General features: G+C 37.7%; 1 protein-coding gene across 4 annotated transcripts in view; it reads right to left on the minus strand.

Annotated features, from left to right (window-relative positions):
- Positions 1-13,910, minus strand: part of ABCB11 (ATP binding cassette subfamily B member 11) — a 91,102-nt gene that overhangs the window by 25,840 nt on the left and 51,352 nt on the right. For all 4 annotated transcript variants that reach the window (XM_045033206.1, XM_045033205.1, XM_019835934.2 and 1 more), the window contains 4 exon segments: positions 12,310-12,480; positions 11,608-11,809; positions 10,520-10,595; positions 5,988-6,090 (listed from right to left, as the gene is read on the minus strand). In XM_045033206.1, coding sequence (XP_044889141.1) covers positions 5,988-6,090; positions 10,520-10,595; positions 11,608-11,809; positions 12,310-12,480 — 552 coding nt within the window.

The following is a 13,910-nucleotide window of genomic DNA, read 5'->3' on the forward strand; positions in this document are numbered from 1 at the left end:
AGTTACCTCATCCTCAAAATGAGATTGTTGGACTAAGTCATTTTAGGGAGATAACTCTCTATGGGTATCTTGTATTTCTGCACATCTTATGCAGAATCACTGACTACCTTTATTTAGAGTATTTTTTTTCAAGGGTGTTTGCATAGCAAATAGCCTTGGAAGACAAAGATGGTGTCTCCATCCCAAGAAAAGAGCAGATGTGCTTACTACCCATTATAAAAGAATCCAGTTCCTCAAGTTCAGGATTCCTCTCTTAAATAGCCCCTTCATTTGCTAGTATCATCTGGCTCTCTTTAAATCTGGGGTTTGGGCTGGGAAACCAGTGCAAATGATGCACTCTGGCTACCACTCTTGCTGTGAGTAATAAAGTTCTTTGTCTCTGGCTCAGGGCTCTTGTGTATTCTGCCTGCATCCATGAAAACAGTGTCAGACTAACTTGATACTTTGCACTACAGCAAAATTTAGACCCTCTACAGTTCTAGACAGTGGTTGGTGTCCAGATCAGGATGCTTGCCAGACTCATGTGGATCAATGATTAAAAATATAAATTCCTGGGGGGCACCTGGATGGCTCAGTCAGTTAACCATCTGTCTTCGGCTCAGGTCATGATCTCACAGTCATGGGTTCAAGCCCTGCATCGGGCTCTGTGCTGCATCTCGGAGCCTGGAGCCTGGAGCCTGCTTCAGATGCTGTGTCTCCCCCTCTCTCTCTACCACTCCCCTGCTCAACTCTCTGCCTCTCTCTCTCTCTCTCAAAAATAAATAAACATTAAAAAAAATTTTTTAATATAGATTCCTGGGGCCTATCACCAGAAATTCTAATTTAGTAAGCCTGAGTGTGAATCTGTGTTTAAAAATAAGGTGTTTGAAAAGATACTAATGTGGATCTCAGGGTACAGCAGAGCTATCCTAGAGGCTGCATGAAGCAATCATACGTTTCACAAGCTTTTAGAATTATCTACACTTAAAAATTTACAAAGAATAAAATTCACTATTAGAGCCAATGGGAAACTACAATTCAAAAGTCACTGATATTTATGACTAGTGGTTCTATCTCTAGAACATATATTGAGAATAAATTTTAGTTGTTTTCTACACTTAGAAAAAAACACTTTATTTTCTTTTGTGTCTTTGCTCTTTTTCTTCTGCTTGTCCCTTTTTACATAATCTCCAGTCTACATATCCTAGTTCAAAGGGTGTCTAACTAAGATTTTCAACTTTATGTGCAATGGAATAATGAGGAAGAGGGGAACATATTCTGCGAGTAAGTGCAGGTCCTTCTGACATCCTTATAACATCCACCAGAAGTATTCCTTCCTGTCATAAATATCTAGGTGTTACATTTTTCTCTGTTTCATTCTCACTGCTATTGTGGGCTCTCCATCCCTTCTGCAGTGACCCCAGCTACTCTCTTACTTCTATGAAAGGGTCCTCAACAACTGTGGCAGTTTCTAGGAGTTATCTTCAAGTGTCCCCACATAGCTGATCTGGGCCATATCAGAAATGCAACCATTTTCCCTCTCTTTCTCATCAGCAATGTCACCCATGAAATGCCAACAGGCTCTGACACTACCTCCACTGCATTCTCCTCCTTGTAAGGGCTGCACGTGGTTGACCGTCCCCTGAAATCATTTCATGTTCATGGGACACCGTGCATAGTGCTCAACAAGAGACATATTTCCTTGGTATCATACTTAGTCATGGTAGCTCCTGAGGGGCACTACTTTGGGATCCCAAAATCTCTCATAGATTTTGTGTGAAAATTACTTCTGTCTGCTTCCTGCTATAATCCTTCTCTCTCTAGGACTCAGACATGAATTCAAACAGATAGGGCAAAGAGACCATTATCTGAGACCATCATCCTGAACTCTGACTTCAAATTTCTCTTCCCTTCTAGAACTATATAAAGTGTTTGGCATAAAACTTGGCATGTAATAAATGTTCAATAAATATTAGATGACAAATAAAAAAAAAAACACCACTCCACAGGTAATTCTAGTAGTAAAGCCCAGTATGTGAGTAAAGCCCAGTATGCAATCTCCAGGACTCTACGAGCCTAGGATTCCATGATTATAGGTTTAGAAAGTGTCAGCTGTGCTCTACCATCAGGCACATTAAACTCCAACATTTTCTGGAACCACTGCCCCACAAAACAGCTCACTCACAGCCTGACATGACAGAAATTTCTCTGGTCTTCAGATTCTTGAAGGTATCCCTCACCCTAAACAACAATACTTAAGACATTTTAAAATAACATGAAGTGATTTTTTCCAGGAGTTATCATTCCAAGATAAACTAACAAGAGGCAAAATTTAATTGATTTGAGTAATTTTCCTTTGTCCCCTTTCACTAGAAGTTTGATTTAAAGGAAACTGTCCCCTGACTGTGCCCCCCGCCCCCCACCAAATGCACCATCAAGCCTGAATGATGCAAAAACTAGAAAATCTGTCCCTAAGTAATTGACTTACTTGATATAGCTAAAAGAATAATAGAAGAAAGCAAAATATAAAGCCATTATGTATAGAAGAATTTTTCCTTTGAGTTTTGCAAAGCTAAAGACAAATTTAGTCATCTAAAAAAAGGCTAAAGATAATTTATTCATCTTCCCTGTATATGTAGCAAACCAGTAACTCACGGAGAGGGGTAAAATTATAAAAGTTGATGTGTTCTCTTACTACAGATTCCTGCCTTTATTGTAGCAATGTCAAGTTTATTATATGTAAAGAAGTATCCTGTTAGAAAAAAAAAAAAAAAAAAGAATCCTGCTTGCAACTCCAGGGCAGGGAGAAGGACAGTGGCTCTTGTTCATCTCTGCATCCATAACACAATCCCTGGCACACAATAGCTGTACAATCAATATTTATTGGATGAAAGAATGAATGGAGCTTTTATGCCCATGGTGCATACATGCAACAAAACATTTATTTAAAAAAATACTGAGCTCATCTACTGTGCAGATGGTTCAATGGTAGACACTGCACTTTTCTCAGTTTCCTTCCTTCCGTCTCCTTTTATAGGTCAGGTGAAAATAAAACCTCCTACCTACTTAAATCTTATGTTCTGCTTTCTGTGCTTTGTTACAGTGATTTCTGCATGTCAATCCATAGGGGTCTCCTGCCTCAATAACGACTTCAAGATTTGATGACAAGAAATGGGAACTATGATAAAGGAGCAGAGATTCTCCAAATGAACATATAGTGATAGCCATTTGTAAGGGTCCTATCTCTGTCCTCTTAATCAATGCTGAAACCCTATCTTCTAAGTTAGCTGTGATGAAGTGGTGGGTTTCAGACTTTTGACCTTGACTTGATTTCATACAGATCCTACTTTGTTTGTTTCCCTGAGAGAGATGTCTCAGTATCAGAGACTGGCACCTTTTGCCTGAGGGTGTCCCCTAATCCTCCACTTAATTTTGTCAGCATTATAGCTAAGATCTGACTCTACTGATGGCAACCCAAAGCACAGCTTGGAGAGTGAGAAGAAACGTTACCTAGTTACCAGCAACTAGGAGACCTTGGTCCCCGGTGAGCCCACCTAGTGTTTGAAAGTACAAGCTCTTTATGCAACCATCTCTTCTAAATGTTCAGAGTCGAAACTCTGAGAGACCACAAGGTGGAGATAATTCCTTTATGTAAGTAAACATTTTGCATTGGAACCTGAGATAGCATACTTCCCAAGTAACACATTAAGGTTAGAATTTCTCCATAAAATGAGAAAAAGAAAGGATTTTGCCAGTGTTTGGCAAATTTGGTTAACTTTTAAAATGCTTTAAAATCTACTTGAGATCACAATATCCCACGTATTTAAAGTACTTTAAAATATTACTTGAGATTAGAAATTCCATACATTAAATTTTATCAACCCTAATCCCGTTGTTCCTTTTTAAAAAATTAGTTAATTTAAATCTAAAAAATCCTAATGTAATTACCATTGAGCAGTCTTAATATAAGCATAAGATCTAATTTTCTTGGAGCTTTCACAAAATCACAATGGCTTCCCTGTCATTTTTTCCCCTTCTTTTTTCTCTCTTAACTGGAGACAGAATATAAAGTGGCATATTTTAAATATTACACTGATTTAAATTTAATTGAGTTTAACTATTCCATTCTAATTCACAATGCTGATAAGTAGAATATTATATGGAGCATTTTTATTTCTCTAACTAGTCTTTATATTTGATTTAGTTTTCCTCCTCATGTAAATGGTTCCCTTTTGAGTTTCCTCAGCATCAGGAGAACGCTGTGGGAATCTGATCTCCAGATCTCCAGGGATCTGATCTCTACAGCTATGCCGGGCCACTGCCAGTTTCAACAGCAACAACAAAATCAGAATTTATTTTTCTTCTCTTTCTTTCTTTCTTTCTTTCTTTCTTTCCTTCCTTCCTTCCTTCCTTCCTTCCTTCCTTCCTTCCACTCTCGCTTTTGTTGTCAAATAGTAACAGAAACTAGAAAAAAAACAAAAAATGCAAAAGTCAAATATGATTGATACTGTTACATTTGAAATTTCAACGTCGTCAACGTCGTGTTTGGTTCTTTGTCCCCTGGAGCTTCACTAGACTCCTTATATAGGCATCTTGTCATTATTGGTGGCAGCACCATGGACATAGATGAAATAACTATTTCTAGATTTAGAAGAGAAGTTGAGTCCTTAATGGCAAGATGCAGTAAGCAACCATGCTTGCTCTCTGTGTGATTCATCCTGCTGCTCCTAAGTATTTTTCTATGAAATTTACTTAAACCAACTCTATTGGATATTTATTCATTCCTAATATATTAAAACCAAGAGAGAACTTTAATAACCCTTCTGTCATAGTCATAAGATCATAAGGAAGACTGTACTTTGTTCCACATTTGTCACTGCGAATAAAGGTTTACAATTACTTCCAAAACGGATTCTCATTAAAAATTTTTTAAAGACAGTTTGAAATTACATCATGCATAATGGATGTGCTTGTAATTAAAATACTCTCTGACTTATTTGCTTTGATAAATCTTGTGGTTTGGGCTTATTTCATTGTAGAAATTCAATTATCATCCTAGTTTTTAAATCTCCTGATATCCTAATAGGTGCAAGGCACTGGCCTAAGTGCTCAAGTTGATGCAAACACAAATAATATATACTCACTATCTTTAAGAAGCTTGTAATTTAGTAAAGGAATAAGACAATATGACCCCAATTAAGGCTCAATAAGAAAACTGCCATGAAAAGTGTCAAATGAAGAGGAGTTTGGGCTTGAATGTCAGACTCTCAGGTTGAAGAATTAAGTTCAGAGATTAAGAAAGGCTTTGAGGATGGGGATCGATGGGCACCTTATGTGAAAGTAAGATGCCCACAATAGATTTGAGGATCTGTGTCCCTAGGAAGAAATATTGCTACATCTGTTGATTCCTAGCCTATCTCTTTCATTTTTGTGTCATTTTGAATTTTATTAAAACTAATAGTGCTGATCTTAGATATAGATATATCCTTAAGAAATTATGGTAAAGCTATACGAAGTAAACAACTGTCCATAAAACCTAATCATCTTCTGTTGATTAAAAAATCGTGCTAACTTTATCAAATACCTTTGTCGAATCAACACTTTTGCCAGGGTTATTATAATTTAAGAAGGAGATTGGAGAATTTGAGAAAACTTGTTTTCAAGTATTCTTACAACCTTTAAAATAATATACATATAGCCAAATAATCTAAGTACATATAATTTGCCTGTGTCTATTACAATGATTCGTCTCAAATTATTGACTAACAATTTGAGTCCATTTTCAGTTCTCAGATGTTCTTAAAGGTCATTAATTAATCTGTATTTCTTTTAACATATTGTATACAATTTAGAGTTTTCATCAGGTCCTCATGGATTCTCCCATTTAATCTGATTTAGCGAACATTACTAGATATTTGCCTTGAAAACTCATGTTGTCAGATTTAAAGGCCATGCAATAGTCCCCAGCAAAGACGGTCTCCAATCCCCAAGAGCAACTGGTGCCTGACCTTTCTGTCTTCTTCATAAGTAGACTTATGATCTACAACAGCTAATGGAGGTTCAGGTACCAGGTAAGAAAGCTGAGACTTGGAGCGTTGCCGGATTGAAGCTCTGTAAATAAACAGAAAGATGAAAGAGTCTGTAGATTATGGGCAGGTTGGAACAGGACTTAGCTGGTGTTCAGGCTTACATCATATGTGTCAAATAAACAGAAATGCTTGGTAGGTCACATAGTAACAAGGTAAGACAGCTTCCTGGGCAGGTTTGGCAGAACCATACTTGCAGCATAGTTAATTAGATTGGATGCTCTGGGCCCCAAGCTAGACTCTGATTCAGAGTGTGCTCAAGGAGGGAAGGAGAGAAGGAGAGGAAAGCTGTCCTACCAGTCTTCCAAAACAAGGTCCAAGGTTCAAATCCATTCCAAATCCACATGGTCTGCTAATTGCTACCAGGGCAAAGGCCCAGCATCTTTACCTCCCTGTTGGTTACAGGTTGTAATTTGGATGTCTCTTTCTCTCTCTAGTCACACTTGGTTTTACTTTAGTGTAAGGCCACCTGGATACAAATGAGCTCAGAGAAGGAAAATAGGGCCCCTAGTGAGATTTTCTTTAGGCTACGTACTGTCCCTAGAAATGCATTTAAGTAACAAGTAGCTTACTGAAATAAAATTTAGTTGATGTGTTCATTCACTCATTTATTCATTTAACAGAAGCTTATTGGGCATCTATAGCATGCAAACCAATGCCAGATGCTGTGAGGATTACAAAGACTGGTCAATGACAGAATTTTCCCTCAAGGAGTTTAAAATCTTACAGAAGAGCAAAATATGTACCCAACCCTGGCGTAGGAAGAAGGTGTTAAGTTCTGTAAGGCAGGGTTGACGAAAAAGTATGGAAATTTAAAGGAACAAAACATATGCGGCAGGTATTACCATGAAAGTCTTCATGGAAGAGGTGACTAAGGTGGGACTTGGGTATTTGTAGGCTAGAGGAAGAGCATTTCTGATGGAGAGAACAGTATAAACAGAAAAACATGGAGACAGGAGAGAACAGGGTTCCTCATTACATATACTTAGTATAGAACAGATATAGGAAGAGATTGGTTCAGGTGGTTTTGTTTTTCCCTTGAGATTTTCTGAGGAGACTCCTATTCTCCTCTAGGTTAAAGGTGAAAATATGCAGCACCAGGAGGAGTGGCTGGCGATTATATCAATACCTTCAAAGAAAGAAGCTTACTGAAAAATGAAGCAAATAGAAGGGGAAAAAAGGTAGAGCTGAGAAAGGAAGAGAGAAACTAGATGTATCTTGGACACATCACATATGTGAAGCCTGAAGCCAAAGCTTTCTTGGAACTACTTGTTATGTAAACTGATTCTCTCCCTTTAAAAGTTAAAGCAGGCTGAGTTAGGTTTTCAGTCATTTGCAAATACACTTTGAAGTGATGAAGGCGTTGGTGAAGACTTGAGAGGAGGGTGTTACATTGTCAAAGCACCTATCTGAAGTAAGAAGTATAAAGAGAGAGATGCTAGAGCCAATGAGACCAGTATCAACTGTTTCAGCATAATCTAGATGGAACCATTTACAAGGAAACCATCTTCATCATTTGTATCCAGGTGAAGTTAGGCGAAGACAGATATGAAGGTGGTGCTTGTCTATTATCCATGCTCATCTGGCCTTCTTGAGAAGGTACTAGCACATCACCTTTTTGTTCCCAGGTCCAATTAGTGGCACTTAGTCACCCAGGTGCAACAAGGTGCATGTATCTCAAGTCCTCCCTCTTCCTTGCTCTTGCACATTCACACTCTTGTCAAGTCTCATTATGACCAGGCATGAAACCACTCCTCACCCTGTTTCCCTGTTATCAGGCTGCCCTCTGGGACACCCCAGCTCCCTCCCACCCGGCCTGAGACTCTCGAGCAATAGAGTTACTTCTTTGGGTTATGTAACTAAGGTCAAGAAGTCTTCTCCAGAAGGCATGAGGACTAGGCATGTGTCAAGTGGAGAGAGCAGAGTGCATAGTAGGGCTGAGATGTAAGGTCATGGGCCTGCAGAGAAGTTCAGAGCATTGGAAGCCAATGTAGGAGTATGTGGAAAAGGAAATATGGTTGACTTCCTCCTAGTTCTGAGCATGGCAAAACATATATTCTTGTCCCTTCTGAGTTTTACTACCTTAATCTTATATTTCTTAAGTCTCTCTCTCTCCCTATTTCCCAGAATGTTCCACCTGCCTCACATAGGCTGTCCCATTGAAACCATGGGCCTACCTGCCAACCCCCTCTGGTCCACCATAGACATCAGAGTTAGGATTCTATCCCGTGCCTTTAAAAAAAAAAAAAAAACAAATAACAGCAACATCTGTCACTCCCTTTCTCAGAAGCTGGGTACCACTTCTCTCCACAAGTAAAAACAGCTAATTCAGAGAATGAATATCCTCACGATTTCTCTGTCTCTTTCAACATTATTATTCAGGAGATCAGTTACTGTTATCCACTAAATTGTTCTTGAACCTAAAATATATTGCTAAAGAGAGATTGAGCCCTCTGAAAGACCAAGGCCAAGGAAATAAGATACACATTAACATTTAATTTAGTCATCTTTTAGCAAAAAAAATCTGTCAGCATACACAATGAGATATTTTTAACAGACCTTCTTACTCAAATTTATAAATCTTTCTCTGCAGGAGCTTAATAGTTACTTTTTGTGTGTAGATTATATTTCTACATTTCTCTTTCTAGTCACCAAAATGTAGAATTTGTGAGAATTAATAGCGAAATAAGAAATGTTTGTATTAAAAATGTTTATTTGATCCTAATAATAAACTATAAGTAAACTACTCAGAACAAGGAGAATTTTGCTCCTCAGAAAAGCTAAGAAAATATTTACTTTCTTATTGACATGACTATGAAATACATCACTTCCTCTTTACAACTGTTAGCCTAGTTATCAAAAGAGATGCCTGTCGTTTTCTGTGTTTAAGAAGGTAGACAGTATCCTCAGGTTGTGATTCTAATGATCCTTATAATTTATATTTCTTCGAATCAGAAAAGCATGGTTAAGTGGTGCCGTGGTGGCTCAGTTGGTTAAGTGTCCGACTTCGGCTCATGTCATGATCTCACTGTTGGTGGGTTCGAGCCCCGGGTCAGGCTCTGTGCTGACAGCTTAGATTCTGGATCCTGCTTTGGATTCTGTGTCTCCCTCACTCTCTTCCTCTCCCCCGCTCACACTCTGTGTCCCTCTCTCTTCAAAAATAAATAAACATTTAAAAAAAAAAAAAAAAAGAAAAGCATTGTTAGACACAATGCCCAATATCTATAAAAACTACCTAATAATTTTGGCAATTGTTGTAACTTTGACTTTATAGAGCAATTTGAGGCTATTACTTTATTATTTTCCTAATTCACAACACTTGATAAAACCAACATTTCTTGAAATTTTTATGAATAAACTTTCTCAAAAGGAAAAATAAAAAACCCTAAGCATAAAATTAGTGAACTATTTTTTTGAGTATAATTAGTATACAATGTTATGTTAATTTCAGGTATACCACATAGTGATTCAACAGCTATATATGTTATTCTTTGAATATTGAAAAATAAATCTGTGTTTGAATTGCTTGGAATTGCTCCATAAATGTTTTCTTCTAAGCCACTTTAACCAGTTTTCAATAAGCAATATGCTGTCTTGAAAGAGCAAGTCTTATAACTGTGCCTTTGCTCAGAGTATAGCCTTGAATTACATATCCTACAAATGATAAAGTCAATGGTAGAGAAATCTACTCTCACCCGTTGTTTACTGACAGCCTCCTAACTCAGCGAAAAAAATCTTAAATAATATTTTCACAAATAGAGACAGCTACTCTTGGGCAGAATTCTTAGTACATAGAATTTTAACATTAAATGAACTATTTTACTGATACACTTAAATCAGGATGAAAGACTAAAACTTACAGTCTTGTTAACGGCATATTCCAAAAATATGTTTGAAAGTCAGTACCCCTATATTCATCCAAAGAAAAATAAATAGCTGGGGTTTAAGGAAATTCTCTTCAAATGCTAAAAAATACATTTCTTATTTCATCTAGTTAAGGAATGATTTGAATTCAGATGGGTCACTCTGGAAGCAGAAATATTTGTAATTCAATTGCAGCTCAGTAGGTAAAAGAATGGGCCTAAAGCCATGAACTTGACCTCCATGTAAAAACAGTGCTTCATATCATGGTTAGATGTAGAGGACAAGACCAAACACAAATTTTTAAAATCCCCTTTCTAAACTGAAAACATTTTAATTATAAAGCCTCTCTCTCGTGACACTAGACACAATAAGATAAGAAGCCAATGTGGAACAAAAAAACCCCATGAATTAGAAACAGAAATGTCAATATATAGCAACCAAGGATTCATTTTCACGTTCATATTACATGAAACCTGGGGCTACACTTAAGGATCTCCTGGTTGTACCTGAGATATTACCTGAGGGATCATAGGGGCAGAGGCTCCTAAGAATATTTTAAAACCTTAAAATCTGCCTCATGGCTAGCTTACCTTAAACTAGCCTGGTAGCTCTCTCTGCTAAAGGTCTGTCTGCCACCAAATGAGCCGTCTTCAGTTTCGTCTTCTCCTGTGCAACACAACATGAATGATTCCTTAGTGTATACAATAAGGAGAGCCATATCAAAATAAAACTACTTATTATATGCTATCACTATATCTGATGCTAAAACATTCTATTAACTCTATCGCGACAAATAAAACCTAGCACTTATCCGTCACATTCGAACAAAAAAATTTCAAAATACTCAGCAGGGGGTGCCTGGCTGGCTTCATCAGAAGAGCATGTAACTCTTGATCTCTGAGTCACAAGTTTGAGTCCCCCACACTGGGTTTAGAGATTACTTTAAATAAATAAATAAATAAATAAATAAGCAAACAAACTTAAAAAAAAATACTCAGCAGGATTGAATCTTTTGAACTGTGTGATAACCAGTGTGTCATCCCCAACGAATAGATATTTGATAGCATGAATCGTAAAAACTTAAAGGAAGCCCACTGTAGGTGGTTTCTGTGGTAGACACACCAAGTTAAAAAGTATATATTTTCAGAATAAATCACACGTGTTAAATGTACACAGTAGTTTTACTCAGTGGAGTTCACAAATTGAGATGTGGTATGGTAGAGAAAGTTTGGAGTGGTTGGTTAATGTAGGCTGGCGTAAGCACCAAGTCTGAAAATTCAGACCGAAAACAGAAAGGATGCACGAGGGCCCAAAGTATCTACCCACGCTAATGAAAATAAGCACCACAATGTTTAGTCATTAATTAATTTACCCAATCAGTAAGAATAAATGTCCTACTGTGTGCAGGACACTCTAGGAAGGCTCTCCTATCTGCAAAGTATCGGATAGAATTGAAATCGTTCTTCCACACAAGACCTGGGTTTTAGCTCTCTGACTTGATCAAGTAACTGAATCTCCTAGACTTCTGTTCTTTCTCTTATCATCTGTAGCATGCCTCCAAGGGCTTTTGGGAGAACAAATAACACAGTGTATTTTAAATGTAGAGAAATCCATAAAACAGAGTGAACAAACGTTAATGCTTTATACAATGTACAAGTATATTGGAAAAGACACTTGCCTTTTATGCCCTCTCCGTTAGCAGCTTGATCACCTTGACTTTGCAAAGTCACTAGAGTGAAGTAAACGCCTTTCCTTTCCATCAATTCTTCATGGGTGCCTCTTTCCACAGCTGTACCATGTTCAAAACCAATAATGACATCTGCAGCTCTGATTGTGGATAGGCGATGAGCAACTGAAACGATTGTATGTCCGTGTTGAATCTGTAAGAATGTACAGTGTACTGTTAAGCAAACAGTAAGACAGAGCTGACATTGACATTGGATGGTTTCCAAATCCACAAGTGAGTCAGAGTCTTGGTCCTTAATAGGCTATGCAGACATTAGAAAAGGCCAGCACACTCTATCAAGGCCATGAACACCCACATGTTGGTCCAGCTGCTGCTATTAATGAACAGCTAAAAACAAAATGGAAATTTTTGAAATCACATATTCTAAGTTAGATTCAACAAGATTTAAAATTTTTCATTTGTAGCTTCTGGAAGCAAATCATACTGACTTCTATTCAACTGCGAGGAACATTGTAGTCAGTATTTTCTAAACTGTTAGACTGGACCCACTGACCCATGTAGTCCCCTCTCTCTCCCTCCCTCTCTCCTTTCCTCCCTTCCCTTCCCCCCACCCCCATCCTCTCTCAGCAAGCTGCCTTTCCTACAGCACATTTCCACATGGTCTCATACAATGAACTCAGACTTTCAACCAACCTTACTCAGTGCCTCTTGTACCATGGCTTCACTCTCATTGTCCAGCGCCGAGGTGGCCATGTCCAAGAGCAGGATCTTAGGGTTTCGGACAAGGGCTCTGGCAATGGCCACTCTTTGTTTCTGGCCACCGCTCATCTGGCCTCCTCCTTCTCCAACAAGAGTGTCAAATTGCTGGGAAGAAGGTGACACCAGGAAGGAAGAGGAACAATTTGATGGTTCCTGGCAGTGATCATTACAAGGTCCTTTCTAGCTTCCTTCTCAAGGATGAATTTTCACAGGCCCAGCTTTCATTGAAAGAAATACCCTTTTGTGAAACAGGTTACTGTCTGATCGATACTTGTATGTAAGATGAAGAAATTGATTTATTCTTTCATTCCCGGGTTCCTGGGTTATATAAATGTTTCTCTCTAGTTCAACTTCAAATAAAATGTTTCCACCAAAGTAAAAGTTGATCAGGGTCCTGAAAACCCATTTTAAAGGGTTAGAGCACATATCAAGTTCTTCCTCCTTTTCTCTAGTTTGGCAACACAGAAAAACACAACACTAAAGCTGTCTTTATGTTGTAAAGGAAAGATCAAACTAGCTTTACGATCATTACCATCTATAGCAAACAGTTACTGAGTATCTTTCATGTCTAGAATTATACGACAATCTCACAATGGTGTCAGACTCTTGTCTTGTTCATTATTAGCCAACATGAGTTGAGCACTTACCATGTATAAAGCATGGAGCTGAGCTCTTTACACATTTCACCTCATTAGTCCCTACAGATGGCCCATGAGACAGATATCGCTGTGGTCAATCGATGGGTAGGGAAATGCTGGGGTGTAAGGGGCTAAAGTAACTTGCCCAAGTTTATAGAGCTTACAAATAGAGAATATGGGACTTGCATGGAGGCAGTCTGATTCCAAAGCTTTATACTCTTTGCCATTAGACTATATCATACTCACAGCTGCAATCCTATTCACACAGGTAATCTAAAAGGCTGATTAGGAAATTATCTAGAATACAGACTCTGGAGCCAGACCACGTGGGTGTGAACCTTGACTCTTCTGCCTTGAGCAAGTTATTTGACCTCTTAGTTCTCTCTTTACAGGTGGAAATAGTAAAGTAGCTACCAACAGGATGGTTTTAAGGGTCAAATGAGAGGTAAAGTGCTTAGAACAGTGCCTGGTATGTAGTAAGCATATATAAGTAAGCATATATAAGTAAGTAAGTATATATATATATATATATATATATATATATATATATATATGTTATATATATATATATATATAAGTAAGTAAGTATATATATATATATATATATGTAAGTAAGTATATATATATATATATATATATATATATATGTTAACTAGTAATAACTCTTCTTTGATTTAGCAGACTATTGGCCACAAAATGTATATAAGTATAATAGTATGGAGTTGGGTTTTGTTGTCATTGTTTACAATGAAGATAAATGAGGAATTTTTGAATATGTGAAATACAGTACTGAGGACATGGCATTAGCTGCCTAAACACAAGAAAATTAAAGAATAATGACATTAGTAAGCATCAAAGGAGCATTGTGTAAGTCATTGCCACATGAAAAACTTACCT

The sequence above is a fragment of the Felis catus genome, chromosome C1 (genome assembly GCF_018350175.1).
Source record: "Felis catus isolate Fca126 chromosome C1, F.catus_Fca126_mat1.0, whole genome shotgun sequence".
Classification (NCBI taxonomy): Eukaryota; Metazoa; Chordata; class Mammalia; order Carnivora; family Felidae; genus Felis; species Felis catus.